At 41.9% G+C, this 19,375-nt stretch overlaps 2 protein-coding genes across 10 annotated transcripts in view; one reads left to right on the forward strand and one right to left on the reverse strand.

Annotated features, from left to right (window-relative positions):
• trit1 (tRNA isopentenyltransferase 1) overlaps positions 1-7,011 on the forward strand; it is a 33,948-nt gene extending 26,937 nt beyond the window's left edge. For all 6 annotated transcript variants that reach the window (XM_047605628.1, XM_047605629.1, XM_047605633.1 and 3 more), the window contains 3 exons: positions 5,785-5,894; positions 6,034-6,151; positions 6,378-7,011. In XM_047605628.1, the coding sequence (XP_047461584.1) occupies positions 5,785-5,894; positions 6,034-6,151; positions 6,378-6,598 (449 nt within the window). In that variant the 3' untranslated portion in view covers positions 6,599-7,011. The remainder of the gene's footprint in view (positions 1-5,784; positions 5,895-6,033; positions 6,152-6,377) is intronic.
• Positions 7,012-16,426: 9,415 nt separating this feature from the next.
• Positions 16,427-19,375, reverse strand: part of fam49al (family with sequence similarity 49 member A, like) — a 29,487-nt gene continuing 26,538 nt past the window's right edge. For all 4 annotated transcript variants that reach the window (XM_047604956.1, XM_047604959.1, XM_047604958.1 and 1 more), the window contains 2 exons: positions 18,363-18,433; positions 16,427-18,262 (listed from right to left, as the gene is read on the reverse strand). In XM_047604956.1, coding sequence (XP_047460912.1) covers positions 18,199-18,262; positions 18,363-18,433 — 135 coding nt within the window. In that variant the 3' untranslated portion in view covers positions 16,427-18,198. The remainder of the gene's footprint in view (positions 18,263-18,362; positions 18,434-19,375) is intronic.

The raw sequence follows: 19,375 nt of genomic DNA on the forward strand, positions 1-19,375 counted from the left end.
GTATTCACGAAACTTAACATGAACGTACAGGTGGCAACACATGAGATTAACTCTCTAAAGTCTTAAAAATCTTGAACTCCCCTGTATATTACAAATAATGTAAAGTAATAAGATTATTTTCTACGAATGCACTTCACATTTAATAAGCCATTGCACTTGGGGGTTGACTTTATTGAAAATGTTCGGTCATGACCAAATGAATCGCTGAATGACGCAGTTTGTTTGTCTGTTTGGAAATACAGACTTATTATTTTTGTTTTTGTTTCTTTTGTGCAGTGACGTCTAATCGCCAGAGTCTGTGTTTCCCAAATCTCTGCAAAGGTGATGAAGTGCAGAAATGTTGTCATAGCCTGCTGTCATACTGTACAAAATAGGAGAATGCTACCCAGTCTGACAAATATAGGAATTCCTCTTACACCAGATTGTTAGGGCAATTTCTATTGAAGACGTCAGAATATTAAAGTATTTGCCAAGGACTGCCTTGTTCTTGTGCCCACCTGTGGCCAGAGGTCTTCTAACTTGAGGTTTTGTTGTTTACCCTCACTCACCCCTCCGTGCTACCCTGTATCTTCTGTTTACTTCTCTGACTTGCTGTGACTGCTGACCTCTTTTCTTTTCGTCTTAGCGTCACACACACACACACACACACACACACACACACACACACACACACAAACTAATCTCTTGAAGTGTTACAGAGCTGCCAGGAATTCGCCTCCGACCACACAAACTCGGGCAACAGGGTCGTTGGGATCCTTGTGCACCAAGCCAAGCATACAGAGACTCGTGGCTGAAAGGGACAGATGAATTGGAAATGACAGACAGAGCGTCAGTCAGGCAAACACGATGAAGTAGATTATGGAAGCTTGAAAATGACCCGATTGATGCCTTTACATTTAAATGCCTTGAAAGAGGTAGAATCACATGCTTCGGAGAGACACGTTTAACCCAGTTTATCAGGTCACAGTTTCAGCATTCAGCAGTGACTGTCAGAGAGAGGCCAGGGAGGCGTTCTTAAATACTTTTTAACAGGAGTCATGGTTATCGATGGCCTTAACTTCGGTGGCTATGGGAATTGAAATACCAGGTCATCCAGCTCATATGAAATAAAGCCTAATTTCACTTGGCTTTTAGTGTGTGGGCGCACACGTTAAGGTTGTGTGTGTCTGTGTGGGGAATGTTTAAAGTTTTATTAGTGGATTTAATTACCCTTAAAGAAAACGGTAATGTGAGGTTATATTCATTTTAATAATAAGTGGCATATTTTATGCTGAGGGGTCCAATTTCCTCAGTGTTTGTTTAAATTCTCCAAAGACATGCTCGTAAGCACACACACACTCTCTCTCTACTTGTAACCAGGATACGCAGGTGTAGTTTGGCTGAGGCCTCATTAGTGTTAAGTAACAGGAGTGAAGGTATATTTCAGTCCTGTGAGTGAGGGAGGGATGGATGGATGGATGGATATGGAGAGAGGAGAGGTCTTCTGATCCAGTTGGGGCAACTGTTGCGGGGCAAGTTTAGAATCGTGTCTTCTAGCAAGTACAAATTTTTACAAACACACACAAATGCAGCCTAAAGACCAGATAAAGTCAAGCTGGTGTTACTGTCGCCATAGAGACCTCTCTGTGTCCGTCATTAGGAGGAGAGACGAGAGAGGGCTGGAGTCGGAATGGAAATGTAAAAAACATTAATGTTAGTTAGCAAAACAACTGCCCTAAGGGGGGCAATGATACGCTACTTAGCTGCTAGAAGTGCAGTGTTGTCTGTGCTTAGAAAGTACCAGTAAAGCCAGGGGCTCTAAGGAAGTGGATAAGTTCATTTGGTTCAGTTAGTTCAGTGGTTAATTACTAATAGAGACTTTCTCACTGGCAAGAAGTCATGTGATCCCATGTTTATTCCTAATTAGTCATTAGTTACTGTTAGTAACGGTTTAAGGAGGTTGTTGTTGTTGTTATTGTCGTTTTTGAATAGAACTCCACATTTTGTTGTAATTACAAATTTACCACCCCACCACCACATCACAGACTGCAGTGTCAATGTGCCAGCATAATAATTGTATAACGTTGCTTTCATGGAGCTAAATTTAAGGAAAAAGAATGGCCCTAATTGGTTAAGGATTGCTAATAATATGCAGATATACCTTCAGACCACAAAAATCCAATGTTGATTCAGTCCTACCGAGATACTTAACCTGCTCCAAAAATGTCATGTCATGAACAACAGATTAATGAAGGAGGTGAGGGAGACAAAAAGTGGAAGAGGAACTATAGGAAAGAGGAAAGGGTCCGTTCAGTGAATAGAGGCAGCTGTTGTGTGTGGATGACAGCCAAAGAAGCACAGCTGGGCTGGGGGACGCCGCACTAAGGCCGGCAGTAGGGTTTTTATAGCAAAGCAAAGCACACACACACAGGCGCACATCCTCACTCAGCAAACAGGAGGAGGATAACGCAGCAAATGACTGCTGGCCCGTTTGTTGCAACAGGTGGAATACTGTTTCAACACACACACACACACACACACACACACACACACACACACACACACACACACTCAACACTGGCAAGCAGCTGCCCAGCGACAGATTATGCTCCTTCTTGTTGGCAAAGCGTTCTCCCCTGTGGGCTTGAAAGGCAACCCTCTCAGTTTGTGTGTGTGTCCCGACCACCCTGTCCTTTGTCCCTTCAGAGTTTCTTATCATCCCTCATTGAAGGCGTAGTGGATTCGCAGAGTTAAATTTCACCAGATCCAAACGAGTATAGTGCAAGGGGGGGTTGCATTCAGCATCTGCCAGTCCACCACACAGTATCTTCCTTTTGTTTACCACCACTCCAGGCGGCCCATTGGGAGGTTGGTGACTGCAAAGGGGAATTGTGGGGGGTGGTGGGGGGTGTTGAGAGAAGGAGAGAAAAAAGAACAAAGTGAGGAGAGAGAGAGTGGCGACATGAGGGCACAGGGTGGTGACTGTTGGGGTGAAGTATTAATTAAAGTATCTAAACGAGAGATCTGGCATCTGGTGTAGGTATGCCAGGTGACACCCGCCACCACCACCTGCCCGCTATTGTACCATAAACACAAAAGGCTTGCCTTCTGACACACAGAGAAGCACACAAACGGTAACTATGAGAGTGAAATCTGAAACTTTGATTAACAGTAACTACTGTGTGAGACAAACTGTGACAAATTGACCAAGTGCACTGTCTACTGTACACTGTATAAGCACACACACACGGCAGTGTTTTAAAGGTTAGTGGTGTACACAGATATAAAAGACAAAGCCAAACGATGCAGGTGCGGGGTGAGGTGATGCCATTGAGGACCCTTGTGTTTATTTTGCTTTCACATCCTGTGTTAGCTATTCAGTTAAGCACAGCTGGCCTTGATGTGGAAAGAATGAAGTGCATCACGTGTTTAACTTTAGCTTAAAGCAGCAATATGCAAATTGCGACCAGAAGCCGTCAAAATGTGGCTACGGCCAACTATTTGGATAAAATGTAAGTTTATGGCTCTGGGGTGTGGCTGTGTGAAGACTCTGTGTTCCAAAACACTCAGTCCTTTGACAAAGTCAATACTGTTGGTTATATTGATAACTGTGCATACAGTACCACTCTGTTCCTCTGTAATAATGGAGCCCCAGATGATTCCCAGTTGAGTTTTTAACTGAAGCCTAGAAGGGTGTTTGCTGCCCTCAGATCCACAGGGCAGTCTGCGTAGAGAGGATTAAGCCATAATTGAGTTGGCTTTACAGGTTAATGGGATTCACTTAAATGAATATGTGAGTTTAACACATGGATATTATATTCATAAACTGAACCTGATGAAAACATTTGCCATTTTTCTGCCTCTTTGGCTGAAAACATGGTGAACAGCCTACCTGCTAAACATCAGGGTTCAAAGAGAACTCCACTGATTTTGCATATCAAAGCCTGTTAACAAAAAAAAAAAAGCTTGGTGGTTCCAGAGAGCTGGCCTGAAGCCAAAACTGAACGGTCATGGCATACTTCACCACAACTGCCAAAAGCAACAAAAAAACTATTCTTTAAATCTTTGACAATTTTCCAAATTGAAGGACCGACAACAGCACAAACAGGGAGAGCAGACTATACATATGTGGCAGCAGACAGTAAGACATGCAAAGCCCTGCCTACCACAAATGCAGCACCATTCCGGGCCTATAGAGAGTCATTTTTGTTTCCCACTCACTGGGGGTTTCTTGTCTGTACTAGTGTTCTTGTGGATGTGAGAAACATCATCACTCTCCACCTGATCCATTTCAAAGTAAGCATCTGACTAAGTGCAGTCCAAGTACCCACGTGTGTACTTGCCCTGCTTATTTTATTGAGAACACACCGTGAATAATTTGCGTGCACTTGTGACAGCTAGGTATCCCAGGATGCATTTTGCAAGCATCATCAAATTCCTGTCTGGACTTCAGTGTCGCACTTGTCAGGTCCGAACTACCAAGTACCTAAGTCAGAAGTGCATGGTAATGGACCATTGTCCATGCTGAAAGCTAAAAGCTACGTGAGCCACTACTGGCGTAACATACCCAAATTACTGACTGAGATTGTCAGAGGTCAGGTTCATTTGGGGTAATGCAGTTGGCTGGGTTAGGGTTATGGTTAGTAAACGTAAAACAAATGGCAGGTTCTGCTACACAGATCGTATTTTGATCCTTATCATAGCCTTACGAGACTTAGGTCTCATACATCCTGCCCACAAAGTCAGCTTTTGAGTTCTGAAAAAGATATTGAATCAGCAATGGTTGACACATATGTGCCTGTCAAATCCTCTGGAATCTTAATCTTGTATTTATTTTTCATTCTGTATTCTGAGTACACAGTCTTTTCTATTCGAGTATTTAATCTGAATATAATGCTGAGTATTTTAACTCTAGTACATACTCTGTAAATGTAACTTGCAGGCATAGCATATGACTTTGTTTACATAAAGTTACAGCTAAGTCACTTTCTCTACAAGTTACACCCATTTGCATTTCCTGTGTATCTGCTTCTTCAGTTGATGCAGGGCAGTGGCTCTTGATGCAGACTGGAACTCAGATAGACGGACTGACAGAGAGACGGGCAGGGCAGGGCAGGGCAGGGCCTGGTGCTGCTGTTCAGTGCTGAGACCTGGCCTGGAGACTGCTGACTGATGCAAAATAGAAATGCGGGGGTGGAACCGTTAGAGAGAGAGAGAGAGAGTGAGTGAGTGAGTGAAAGCCGAAGCAAGACTGATGGCGAAAGAAAGAGAGATGGTGCACAAGAGAGAAGGGTGGGAGGACGGAGGGAAGGAGGGAGAGACATTATCGAGCCAGTGTGAGTCAGCAGGTTGACAGAGCTTCAGGGTGCGGCTCCAGCACATCACTGCTCCTGTACATTTCCCAGTTTGTACTGGTCCATCTCAGCCTTTCTGATCTCAGACCCTCTGGAGTCTGTCTGTTTGTATTAGATGGGGAATAAGCAGGTGCAGGTCAGGTGCAGTATGATGAATGGTTTGTGTTTTTTTTTCTCGTTGACATTCATGATGTGACATGGATCAGCGTACTGTCGTCTGTAGAAACCCAAATGCTTTAACTGCATTTGCATTGTAAAGCAACACCCTTACTAACTCAACTGCCTAATAGTAAGTGGTAGATCACATTAATTAAAAATGAATTTCGGAAACTGTTAATGGAATATCAGCCTTGAAAAGCCATCATTACTCTTGTTGGCAGCTGGCGTTGGCCTTGTGAAATGTATAATGTGTGCTAACTGCATGCATTTTTTGACCTTTCTGTGGGTGCAGGACCAGGAGTCAACATCCCAGCAGTGTACGGCCTGGATGTGACGGATGTTTCAAGGTGGGAGGAGACAGTGCTGAACCCTGCACTGCAGATACTTGACAGTCTCAGTAAGGTGGGGCCTCATTAGTCTCAAATGGCTACTTTCATCCGGGCCTGTCCGCTTTCCTCCCTTTTGCCATCTTCCCTTTATTATTTATTATTTATGGTTGTTTTTCTTCATCTCTTTTCCGAAACCCTGCTCCTCTTCTCAGAATGAGAAGCCGGCTGTTGAACCAGTCAGAGTAGAGGGGGCGGAGCAGAGAAACAAGCGGAGCTGCCACACCTGTGACCTGTGTGACAAAGTGATCATCGGTGACCTGGAGTGGACAGGTGAGGCATTATTATGCAGTCTGACTTTTTAATTCTTTTATTAGCACTCCCAACTTTTGCCATTTCGTTTTTTAGCCATTATTTTGTATCATATAAAAGACTGACATGAATATTGATGGTAAATGCAAAATCTATTTCTCAATCATGCACACTCTGATAAACAATCCCTACTTGTTAAAGGCCATCTCATGTCAAACATATCCAGGAGTGTTCTCTGTATCTGCAGCTCACCTGAAATCCAAGAAGCATCACTATCATGTGAGGAAGAAGAGGAAGGCTGATCCAGCCTGTGACCAGTCTCTGAGTGCTGGTGCACCTCCTATCTCGGGAGGAGAGACTGTCTCAAAGGACTTTTGTGCTGCTGTTGCCCCGGGCTGCAGTGAAACCTCTAAGGACTCCTCTAAAAACACCAGGACAACGCACAAGGAAGTACCTGTGACGTTTTAGAAGCTGCACTGCCTCTGGACTACTACTATTTACATACAGGTTGCACAAATATTTCCAATGCAATGTTTCCTCACAGTCCTAATAGGGATACTTCATTGCTTCCCATAGAGTTGAATGGAATTAATGGCGCTGAATTGTACTGGCCTGTTTGCATTGTAGTGTGGAATCAAAAAGATAAAGTAGATGTTTTATGGAGTGTTTTTTTACTCCATTTGCCTACCTGCAACTTTTTTTTTAATATTTAGAGAAAGGTTTATTTTTCTATTGTGTTTTAAATGATGTGCCAAATTTTTATATGCATGCGATCAGCTGAAAATCTTCCTAAAATATTTCAGGTTCTTTCAGGTAATTCAAGCTTCAGGCAGGATACCTTACTTAAGTTATACATTTTCAATAAACTAATAATAACAGGTGATGTTGTGATGGTATCACTCAAGTAAAGTCCAAAAAACTGGATTGTGTAATCAGCCGTAGTTTTACTCATATCTCACTGAGCTCTCAGTGGCATGCTTACACAGCAGCGGGTACTGTGCTTTGTTTGCCTTCTCCCACCTTGTTTCATTGTCGTGAAATACGTTTTTCCGGTTCTTTGTCTGATAATGACTAGTCACCTGATTTGTCCTGTTGTCTTTCTGGTCTTAATTTCTGCTCTTGACAGTGCTGTGAGGAGAGTGTGTGTTCTCACAGGGGTGGTTCCAGGTCTTTGTTTATCAAGCAGCCTGTCCTACCCCCGTCAAATGCGAGGTGTGTCTGCCTGCTCTGAAACCACTTACACAATACCTGGCATGACTCCATGTGCCTTCTTTAGTGCACCCTTTCCATCCCCTCACCTGCCTGGCCTCCTCAGAATCACACAATTTGTTCTGCGTCCCCAGTTAAGACTCTTTCTTTATGCTGTCAGCCCTGGCCTAAGATGTTTTCTGTCAGTAAATGTTCATTTCATAGTCTTCTAGTGTTTGACCTCATCCACATGACTAAAAATATTCCCAGCTATATAATAGCTGGAAGTCTGTGTGTGTGTCCCACATTCTCTCTTTCCAAACTGGGTCAGGCCTCAAGCTTACTGGGGGCTTACCATTCAGTATGGGAGTCACAGTCATAGCAAAGGTCACTGTGCAACTGGTGTCTGGTTTTCTTCTTTCCTCCTTTTGTACATTTTAATACAACTGCTCTGTTTACTTCTGTAATCACAAAACTAGGAACACTGAAGGCATCCTTCGAATGAGGAAAAATGGTTTTCAGTCATCTGATACACTTCTCAGTGCCTCACATTTTCTCTGGCAACTTTGTGTGTGGTACGATCCTCAGTGAGTGCCTCAGTGAGTCTGGCTTGGCACCTCCAGGCACTGCTGAATCACTCGCATTTAAAGAAGCAAGCTTGCGCAATTCGGTGACATAAAGCTCCTTGAACCTCACATAACCGTCCACAGAAGTAGAGAAGTAGGGCAGCACCCGTGGTCACAAGACTAATTAGTGATTTACGCACCGCGCCGCCGAGGCTCATCTACAGACGTACAGACACTCACTGAGTAAATTCTTTAGCTGCAGACCCTGAGCACAAACAAGCAACACACCATCCCAGCTTTGAAACGAGAAACCTGCAGTCACAGCCTACAAATAAAAATAAGTCCACTTAAAGTAGAGTTTTCCGCATTCTTGAGTGTTTAATTAGACTGCTGCTATGGGAGCAGGTATGAATCTCCTGTCTGTGTGTTTGTGTGTATAGCCGCATCAGTCTGTGAGCTGCACAATAATTCCAGTTTCAGTGCTCCGTTTCTGCCTCAGCCTCTCTCAGCCTAGTCCTGCCCTACAGCCGATCAGTAGCTGTATATTTTCACAGAGCACACACTGTTCTGTATATGAGGCCCCGCAGAGGGGAACTGCAGGCGGACTTATGTAACACACGCTGAGGCCTATAGATGCTTGTTGTCTGGCCTTTTTGCCATGGATTCTGCCCTTTTTTACTGGCTTTACGCTGAATGTACTGCTTCCAGTGTATGCTGTCAGTTAATAGTTCGGACTAGGCATCTGTTTTTCTATGCGCCACTTACACAGTGGCTTGTGAAATGACACGTAGTTGGTATAGTGATGGATGCATGAAGGTATTTGTTCAACGTGGTGCTGGAACAAACAATAAGACATTACCATAAAGCTCCAATTTAGTTTTGATAAACAAACTGATTCGTTTATCATGAGGAAACGACAGAATGTTATTATTATTGTTTCTTATTTTTATAAGTGGTGTTCACAAAATTGAGCACCGTGAGTTGGAACAGTCAATCACTTTTTACGTGTCATATAGACTCCATGAAATCTAGTTCAGATGGCCATGCAGTGAAAGAGAGAAAGCTGTCATACGTCTTTTGTTTTATGACCAGTTTCCTCCAAAACTAGTAATATCCTCAACAGTACTATGGGTTTTCCAGCTAAGAAATATTAAATTATACATAAAACTTTTGGTATTCTTATTACTTGTGCCTGGGGGTTGTGTTTACTGCATTCACAAGTCCATATGTCCATAATATAGTCATACAGAGCTTTTCTTTGAAATCTGAGGAAAATATTAACATACCTTTGAATTTTTTACATTACCCCCAACGTAAAACATAAAACTTCTTCAGAGAAGACCTCAGCTTGTCTGGTGATGCTAAGTTTCTCCAGAAGGGAGGACAATGGAGCAGCAGATGTGAAGAATAGTTGATATACCCGAGTTGCCTCTGAATTGCAACTGATACCATCACTTATTGGCTAATTTTCTGTGTCAAAAGACATGGTCCATTGATTAATGTTTTCGTTACTTGTCTTTCCTTAGAAGCTCAAGTGCAGCTCATAATCATAGCTGGCTCTAAGCGTGAGATGACAGAGAGATCTGCCTGCCATGATCTAGCCAGTGGCTGTCTATCCGTCGAGACAAAGCTAGCGTGTCCACCTGTCTTCTCATGAGGGCATGGGTTGATGCTGAGATCTCAGACTTGCTGTCTCATCATTTTTTTTGGATGGTATGATGGAGCAGGGGGATTATTCAGACCCCCTTCCTTCCATGCTTTCGCTGTTCTACTCTTCAGATTTTTAAGCATTCTTTTCTACTCTGCATAAATCTATTCTACTCCTACTTTTTAGTAGATGCATGCTTTCAATACAGAGTTTATATTTGCAAGTGGTTTTGTGTTTACATGTGCAAATAAGTTGCAAAAGTCATGACATTTATACTATTTCTACGTCTGATATTTCATTTAAACACCCAAGCATTTTGTGCACATGATTTTCCATTTTGTAAACACAGGCCCACAAGGTCCAGTTTAAGCCAAAGCAATGCTGTGTGACAGTTGATAAAATTTCAAAAGGTGTTCAAAAAGGTGTTAGTTCACAATTTGTTTTACCAAATGTTTCCACTTTTTACCACAAGAGGGCTTTGTTTATGTGATCTTTTGTCATGAGCGCAGCTCAACCACAATGAATGCCGCAAAAGCACTGGCAAAACGGACTGACTTGGAGATTCTCAAGATTTTCCACCTCTGAACAGGCCGTTTCCAGACTGTGTGCTGAGATAAACTAGCTTGCAACTGCTGCAGCTTAATATTTAGCATAGAGACAAGCTAGGGATATCTCATCTAGGTCTGTCATGCCACAAAGTGAGTTTGTGTATTTCCCAAAATGTCAGACTGTTCCTCTAAGGAATTCATCACTACTACAGTGGTTATCTGTGAGGAAAAGCATACTGCAGTGCAGCCTTTGGAGCCTTTCAGATCTGTATTTGTGTCTGTATCTGAGATTTTCCTTGTGAACTTTACACAGCAATGATGCTAGCTGTTGAACTGGTCTGGCCTCTCCGCCTCAGAGCTCTGCAGTAGTAGTGTGTCATACAGTGACTGTGCGTCTAGGTAATTTGAAGTCCACTTAATCCTAATCTCTAATCCCATTTGACTAAACATTCTCTGCCATCTGGCCCTGGCGAGACGAAAAAATACTCACGCATTTACACACACAGACAGACACGCAAGCAGCTAATCAGACAGAGCCACTGCTGTAGTCAAAAACACTGCTGACTTCAATACCAGTTTACCAGAAGCATCGCTTACGATACTGTTATAGATAATACAGGAGGCCAAATATTTGCTGGTGGTAAAATGATAGACACCACACAGTCATATAATCTCAGAGATGAAGTATGTGGAATTTGAAGGACTTGGTTGAGAGCGGGTATCTATTTTGTTTCAGTGTGTGTCTCTTTTCTTGTCAGTGCAGACGGTTAAGAGCAGCAAAAGGTCAGCTATCAGTGCTGCCAGCTGTTGACTGTGTGTGTTTATTTGAGCTTTATCCTGAGTTCAGAGTATACCAGGATCTCATATTTGTGCCCTTTGACGTCCTTTTTTTTTTCTTAAAAAAAAAGATCGGTGTGTGTAAATATATCGTTACATTTCAGCTTCCTCTGTCTTGTTCCTTGTAGAAGAATGACCCTGAACGAAGGCAGCTTACAACTGAGTTAGAAGCACAACACAGCCAGGTGTGAGTCAGTCCAATAAAAGAGCATTGTATTGTTCTTTTTGTTTTATAACCATAGACTCTCCATGTGTGCTTGTGTGTGTGTTTGTGGCTCCTTTAGTGTTGTGCAGCTTTTATTCGAGGCAGTACAGAGATGATGTTCTATAATGTTGCGATGGGATGTATGGATTCTGAGCCAGGCCCAGACCATCATTTATTGATGTGTGTGTCTATAGGGATGAGTCAGGTTCACCGAGTCCACGTGGCTCCTGCTCTCCCCGTTTGTCGCGGTGTCTGGCTCCGTGGCGTACGCACAAAAAGAGCCAGAGGAAGGAGAGAGGGAGAGATGTGATCAGATGTGAAAAGCCTGTAAGGAAAGTGTCATAGGTGCAGTCTATGCATGGCTTCATATAGTTTCTCTCTCTCTACTGCATATTTCCTGCCTGGTTATGTAATGCGGGGGCCGCTCAGTACTTTCTTCTCCCCCTCCCGTCTTCTTCTACCCTCCCAAATCCAGATCATGACATGCCTTCCTGTTTTTCCAGCAACCCAGTGAACTCCTTTCCCAGGGCAGCACTTAGGAGGGCACTCAGCCACACACACACACACACACACACACACACTGCACATACTCGGTTGTCACGTATTATGTGTAATGTGCTTATTTTAGACAAAGCTGCTTAGCCATGATGTATTGTGTCTGGTGGTGGGCTACAACACATCTCACACACTTTGTTTCTCTCAGCTGCATTTAGGCTATATCATAATAAACCCTGTCCTCTATCCTCATGTTTATCTATCTGTCCACTTGTCCACCTTTGCTCTCAGGCAGGAAAAGGGTGTGCTAGCTCATAAAAGGACCAACAAAGCCGCCACACTGCCTGCTGTGTGCCAACATGTATGTGTGTGCACTTGGTTTTATTGCGTGTGTGTGCACAGGAAGCAATGTGCTCTCTGCAGTGCACAGTGTGTGAAACAAAGAGTGTGTGTTAGTGGGTTTCTCCATTGTCACTGAGTTCAGCGCTGGAGCCGGCCGTTTTCCCGCCAGTGCGGCGTTTTGTGGGAGGGGTTTTGGCTGAGCTCAGCAGCAACAAAGAGCCACAGCTTCCCGCCCAATATGCAGATAGACTCAGAGTGGGCAAGGCCGGGACCCTCTCTTACTGCGGCGCTTAACACTTTCGCTGCCAGGGAGGAAGCCAGCGGAGTGCAGGCTTGCTTTGTCCTTCACTGGTGTTTGCCAAATAAGGAGGGCATTTAAACGCTGAAGCTTTGGTTTAGAGTTCAGAATTAATGTAGGATTCATTTAGAGGATGGTTTAAGGAGCACAAGTTCATGTCACAATTACAAAATATTAAAAATCTCCAAAGAATATGCTGGGTGCTAATCTGTAAAATGCTTTGATAGTCATTATGCAACAAATTATTAAAGGCACTCTGGAGTGATAGTGAGTATATTTGAGTATATTTCTCTCCTTTTCCTACTCTCTTTGCGTTGTGGACAGTATTTTTATGCTGGATTATTACCTGGCCTCATATTTAATTACATTAAATGGATTTAGTAACTGAAAAGAAAGCTAGATGTTGACACTTGGCCTGCCTTATTTACACTGAATAAGACAGGGCCATCTTAAAGCTGCTATAATCAGTGTTTTACAGTCATCAGCTTCACAGTGACTACCCTAGAGGTAAGTGTCAAGTCATCTCTCAGTTCCCTTAGGTGCTATGATGCACCAAAGAACATTTCTGCTCAGTGTTTCCCGGCCGTTACCATCTTGGCACACTAGACGCAAAGCAGGAGAATAAGGACTTGGCTGTCCAAGATACTGATTCATTTGTGTTGTGTGTATGTGCGTAACATTGTGGGGACATTAGACTCTTAACCATCCAAAAGAACACTTGATGAAAAGTGTAATTCTTCAGTGTGCCGTATATGATGACATGGATTCATGGGTGCATGAATCAAACAAAGTATATTTTTTTTTAAATGCCCAACACTCCTTGACTTGTTTCCATGAAAAAAAAAACAACAGACATGTTGCTCGAAATCTGTGTCTATCTATGTTTAAAGTCTGGCCACTTCAGTTTCACTGTGTAGTTCCCATAACCCTTGAACTTTCTCTAGTAGTTAAAAAGTTCCAGTATGTGTTTCAGGTATTGTAAAACAGAGTTCGTGTGTAACAGCACATGTCTCACTCATGATATAAGCGCGTTATGCAATCCCTTGTAACATTAGAAGGCATGTAGACTATAGCAGCTGTTGTGCACACACATGTGCGATCGCACACATGTTCTCCATCCCATTTCCAACAAAGGGCCCTATTATATGAAGTTGTGTGCTTCATGCTAAGCAGAAAGCAGGATGGAGGGACCGAACTTAGCCTCACACACTTCATACGTTAACATTTCCAATACTCTTGAATTATGAAAACCATGTTATATCTGCTGCTTGTGGTTTGTCAGTTTAATGCTTGACAGAGCATGGCCAGTGGACAGCAGACATGTAACATGTGTGCTGTGTCAAAAGATGAAATGTTATGTAATGTACTCTATTGATTATTAAACATGTATGGCCATGCGTTGGGCCTTTTCTGTAGGAGCTTGTCAGGTAATTCACCAACTTAACATTCTTAGTTTTTGAGGCTTTAACATGTGCATAAGTCTATGAAAAAAAAATGTTAATATGCTGACATTAGCAGGAGTCATAAGTGGATCATTTTATGCACAGATATTGTTTCTCCTGCAAAGTCTGACTTTTAATCATCTCAAGATGATCACGCAGAGCAGCATGCCCATATACGACATGTCTTCATACAGGCATGTTGCTGAGCTGTACTTATTCACTTATTATTCATATTCACCTACATCAATAGGAATAAAGAAAGGAGACGTTCTAAAGAAATCCAGCCTGTTATTGTGGATGACCCTGAAAGAGTTGAAGCTCAAGCTGTGGTAGTTGTACAGTAAAAATGTTTTTTTCTACATGAATTGCTGTCATTCTCATCTCCTCTGCAGACATGCATTGCCTGGGCTGTGAGTTTAGACATAATATAAATTCAGTTTTGCTCTTTCTCTTTGCTTCTCAAACAACAAACTTGTTTACTGAATCATCACTGAATCGTGCATTTGAAATATCTAGAGCTGTCCTTGCAGTCTCCTTAAAATTCACAGAGAACTGTTGCACATCACAGTTGGTCAGCACATTTATATGACGCAGCAGTGGCTGACCAGTTTTAACGGAACTCTGGCTGATTTACATTGAGAACAATGACTAACTACTGATATGAAGCATGGCGGGAGCAGTTTAGATTAGTTAGGAGTGTGAGGAGGAGACAAAGAGGGGGATAAAAGTGACTGTTTATTGTTGTGTGTGTGTGTATGTGTGTGAGTGTGTGCTCTGAGTCAAAGATCTTTGAAAGGCGGGAGGGGAAGCCAGCGGAGGGAAACCGCTGTTGAAGAAATATCGTGCTCAGTTGTGAGCTGATAAGGTGTTCCGTCCTCGGGGCAGTTAACGGTTAACACTTGATCTGTTGGGGTGCTGCTTTAAGTGGGAAGGCAGTGAGAGCAAAGCGGGAGGGGAATTTGTAATTCAGGGGAACTTTTGAATCAGATAACTTTGACTGTTGGAAACACTAACTGAAGAGAATATTTCCATATTCATGTTGACCCTGTACTACTCACACAGACATCACAGCTTCCACCCACATTGTAATAGTCTAAAACTGCAATATATTTATTTGCATATTTCACTTCCTCATTTGATTATTCTTCATGGATAAACTTTGTCTCACAAACAATTGAAAATGTGGCAGCCCTCACGCATATCTGATATTATTATTATTTCTATTATCTGATCTGTTATAGCTCACATTGTCGGTTGAAAGAAGTTAAATAACTGACCTCTGGGTTTAACTATATGCCATTAGGGAAGTAAACCAAGACACAGGTTCCTTATTTATTAAATGGCAGTTAGGGCACAAAGCCAGAGCCAGAGACACTGGTCCAAAACACACACAGCTTTCAAATCGCAAGAGCCACTGTTTGCCTTTTGTTTTTCTATTATTTCACATCTGAATTACTGTTCATTATGCATTACTGTAATGCAGCAGTGTCTATATGGAGCTGGGGTTGTATTTTACCCTATAAGACGGTACAGTGTATGCCTGCTGCTCCCTTTTCCATATATAACTCCACACAGGCTCTCCTGTGCCCCTTGCTCTACTTTACCCCTTCCAGTAATGACACAGTACAGTACATTACAGTACAGACGGTGTGTGTGTTGTTCAATCTTCTCAGTCTCATACACACTGAAACTCTATACCAGACATTTATGTTATTTAGTTCTTAAACATTATATCTTAAATGGAGCAATGATTACCCCATGTCTTAATAGTATCAGAATGTCAAATATGTATAGATTATCCAGGCTAAATCTGTTCTGTTTCGCTTTACATGAAGCAGGCAAATAATATTTACTGATTTTAATTTGCGTTTGTTTGCATTTTTTCATAAAATTATCTTTTGCTGCCCCCTCGTGGTGAATTTGGGCATGTGACTGAAGAGCCCTGCAGTAGCAGAACATTTTGTACCTTGAGGGACTAACCGGGAAACAATTCATTCTTTGATGCGCTGTGATAAAGACTGTTGTCCTAACAAGTGACAGCTCTGCCTGATACCTTTATTTTAATCATTTCTCAAAAAAATGATATAATCAGTTGTCAATGTTTAAAGCAACAAATTTTAGGCTGAAAATAACTACATGTATTGTGTGTAATTCAGATTGATGCTCACACATTTTAGGTTAGAGTTGAGAGTGTAACTTGGCCAATTCAGTTCATTTCCCAAACTCTTCTCTTGCTCTTTGAAAAGCATCTGGATATCTATAAGAAATCTCCATACTCCATACATAAACTTGCACTTTAACACTTCCAACCGAATACTTTTTATAATTTTTAATCTTAAACCTAATTCTGTCATGTGTCCAGAATGTATCCATCCAGAATAAGCTCATTTATGTAAAATGTGTTATATTTTCCTATACAGGCTTAGAATGGTTTCTTCAGCAGCCTGCAGTTAGGGCTGGTATGAATTCAGGATACAGATATGGAATTTTAATTTGCAATACAAATGTGTGTTGTTGTTTTTTTTATTGTGACATTTGAAAGAGAAACTATTTTATTTAACAAAGCTATTAACCTCTTACATGTTGCAATGATGCCCAAACAAGTTGTTGGATATCGCTGAGGCTATTTGAACCTGAATTAATGAAAGACGTAAATGTTAAATCAGTGTAATAACACAATGCATTCCTTATTGAACTGACCCATGAACAGAAGCTGGACCTCTCTGGTTCAATGTAATAAATGACAAGTTTATTGTTGCACAAAATATACAAAATAACAAGCAAATGGACATCCCCTGCCCCTCCCCACCCATTTAGCATCCCTTCCTTCCTTCTGGTTCATTCGCCATTAATGAAGCTGAATTTCTGAAACCTATGACTACGGCAAGTCCGATGGTCCAAGCCAAACGCATGGTAATTCTGAGAGACAACACATACTCAATTTCAGCGTCACTGAACAATTAAAAATGAATAAAAACACCTTATTTACACATTTCTGTCAGAACTTTTACAACATGCCATCTATGTATTTATACAGAATATGCTTGTGTGCATACCCCTGTATATAAAATATATTATAAGATCAAATTAAATTAGACTAAGGGCTATAGACATCCAAAGTACAGCACTTCTTTTCAAATCTCCTTTAGAACTTTTTTATTTTTATTTCCCACTTATTGAATGACTTTATCAACCTCGTACTAAAAGAAAGCTCTAGTTGTATGCAGGAGTCGGTTGTGTTTTTTCCTTGAGCACCCAAAGTGGGCCATGTAGATGCCTGTTGACAAAAGCCTTACATATTTACACTCAAACATTCAGATCTCTCTCAAAATGCGTGTGTGTAAATCTGACTTGTGTGTGTCTGTGTTTACGTGTCATGTTGGATGTTTCTAATCCTTACTTACAAAGATGATCAGCGATGTATTACAGGACTACAAGACTCCGCGCCCTGGTACCCTCCAGCCTGGCTTATTGACAATGCAACAAGAGCGTAAACCAATCAGCTTTGGCACTGAGTGAAGAAGTAAAATGTGCTGTGGTTTGCTAGAATGCTTTTCTTGGATCTTCCAAGCCATGTCAAATATCATTTTTTCATCAGTTAAAGCCAAATCATTTCTAACAAGCACACACTGATATCAAAACCCACTTTAGCACCATGGAGAGAAAGACAGCAAGAGTGAAGCACATTGTTCAAGTAAAGCCAGACAACTCACGAGATGTTTTGTGCTGGCGCTCTACATGGGTGTGTCTTTATGTTTTTGTGCCAAGGAAAAAGCACGCATCAAGTGGATGGATGAGGAAGAAATGAAGGTTAAAATGTAAGCATCCTGAAAGGGCTGCTCCTGTCTCTGCCACCCACCCTCCAGCTGCACTGATTTAGAAAAGAAGTGAAACAGATGGAAGCAAATCTCCGGAGTGTATCCATCACATTGCTTTCATGAAAGGTGGAGATCAGTGCAGCTGAAGGAGACGGAGAGGTTGTAAACCCCTCCAGTTCAATGATGTGTGTGAGGGCAGCGCGGGAAAGTCTCAGGGAACCAGTTTGGGATCAGATTGCAGGGGAAAGGAGATGGCATTGTTTTCAAAGTGTGTGCAAAAATACTTGTCAGACTACCGCTGGAACATGAACCCTTATTTTGTACATTTTCAGTTTGCTGACCTTAAATTTTCCAATATATCTTCCTCTTTAATCCAACATACTCTTCTGCATGTGTTTCATTTCTTTTAATATATATCTATATCTTCTTTTCTGGCTTTTTTTCTCTTTTCTTACTTTACAAAATGAGAGACAGAATGATGGACAGCTGACAATATATATAATTATTTTCCTCTTCTTACTATCATCGCTCTTAACCTGGGGATAATTTTCTTTGTTTGTTGTAAACAAACAGGTTTATCAGCCACTGGCATTTGTTTCCTCCTCCTTCAAGTGCGCTCCTTCCTTGCTCCTTTCTTGCTCCTTCCGTTCTTCCTCCCCCCCTTCTCTTCTCCTCTTGCTTTCATTGCAGGAGGGCCCTGATTTGTTTGGAGGTGCTGTCATCGTTTAGATGCCGTGTTGTATACCTGAAGGCGAAAAGGAGAGGTTTGCTGACATCTCTTATAGATAGCAGCTAGCATACAGCTATGTTATGTCTCAGTCTGCTGCTTGTACATTCATACAAACCTCAGTGCATTCAGGAGTCCCTCCACACTGTTGGACGGTTGCTCTTTCAGCACCTTGATGCAGCCCTTCATCTGTTGGACAAAAAGACAACACATGGCGTTAGAGAAAGGTCAGCCGCTTCAGACCAACCGCATCGTCCAAACATGGACTCAAATACACTTACATTTCGAAAAGGAAGTGACCTCATCTATCAAGGCCACGTTAAATACAGTTCACGCTCAACACAAAACCAGTGACCACACTCCAGATTGGCAGCGTCTACTTGCATCATCTCTTGATGTTGAAATAAGTTAGTAGCAGCTGAAAGAAACGTCAATTGTGTCTCCTCAGATTTGTTTTGTTTTAAAGCTTCTGCAGTATACCATTTCTCTGTAAAGCTAATATAACATTATCATTTGTTCCCAGAGTCTGTCTTTTAAGTTTCAGCTCAAAATATTGCACAGATGGTTCATTCCACTGCGCCTGTATATCGCTTGTTTAAGACCCGTCCCAAATGGGCTGTTTCAGTGTCTGTAGCTTTAAATGAATTTAAAGCTTTTTTGATTCCCCAGCAACCTACATGTCTGAAGAATCTTCAGCATGTGGGACTGAAAAACTAAGCCAATACAAAAGTGCAAAAAGTCAATCCCCACTGTACACCAGAAATAAGCAGCATGTTCACAGCCTGTTTCAAATAAGTTTGCATCCCATCCATCCATGGCACTGCCCGGGGGGGAATTCTGTTTAAACTGTCTTGAGGCTTAATGTAAAATGATGCAATACTCTGTCCATTTTAGAAGTAGTTTCGAGTTAGGTGGTACATTTAAAAATTAGGAAACCTATGAGTGACACAACTGTGGGTCCATTCATCTCATAGACGAGAATTGAAAATAATTATGTTTTCTTCGTCTTCTCCTTCTTGGTCAGCCTTTAATGTTCCTGTGATCCCCTTAGACTCTTTGTAACCTTTTGGAATCTGGACCCATTAGGTTAGACCACCATATGGTTTGTATGTAACTATTTATGATTATATA

The sequence above is a fragment of the Mugil cephalus genome, chromosome 14 (assembly GCF_022458985.1).
Source record: "Mugil cephalus isolate CIBA_MC_2020 chromosome 14, CIBA_Mcephalus_1.1, whole genome shotgun sequence".
Taxonomy (NCBI): Eukaryota; Metazoa; Chordata; class Actinopteri; order Mugiliformes; family Mugilidae; genus Mugil; species Mugil cephalus.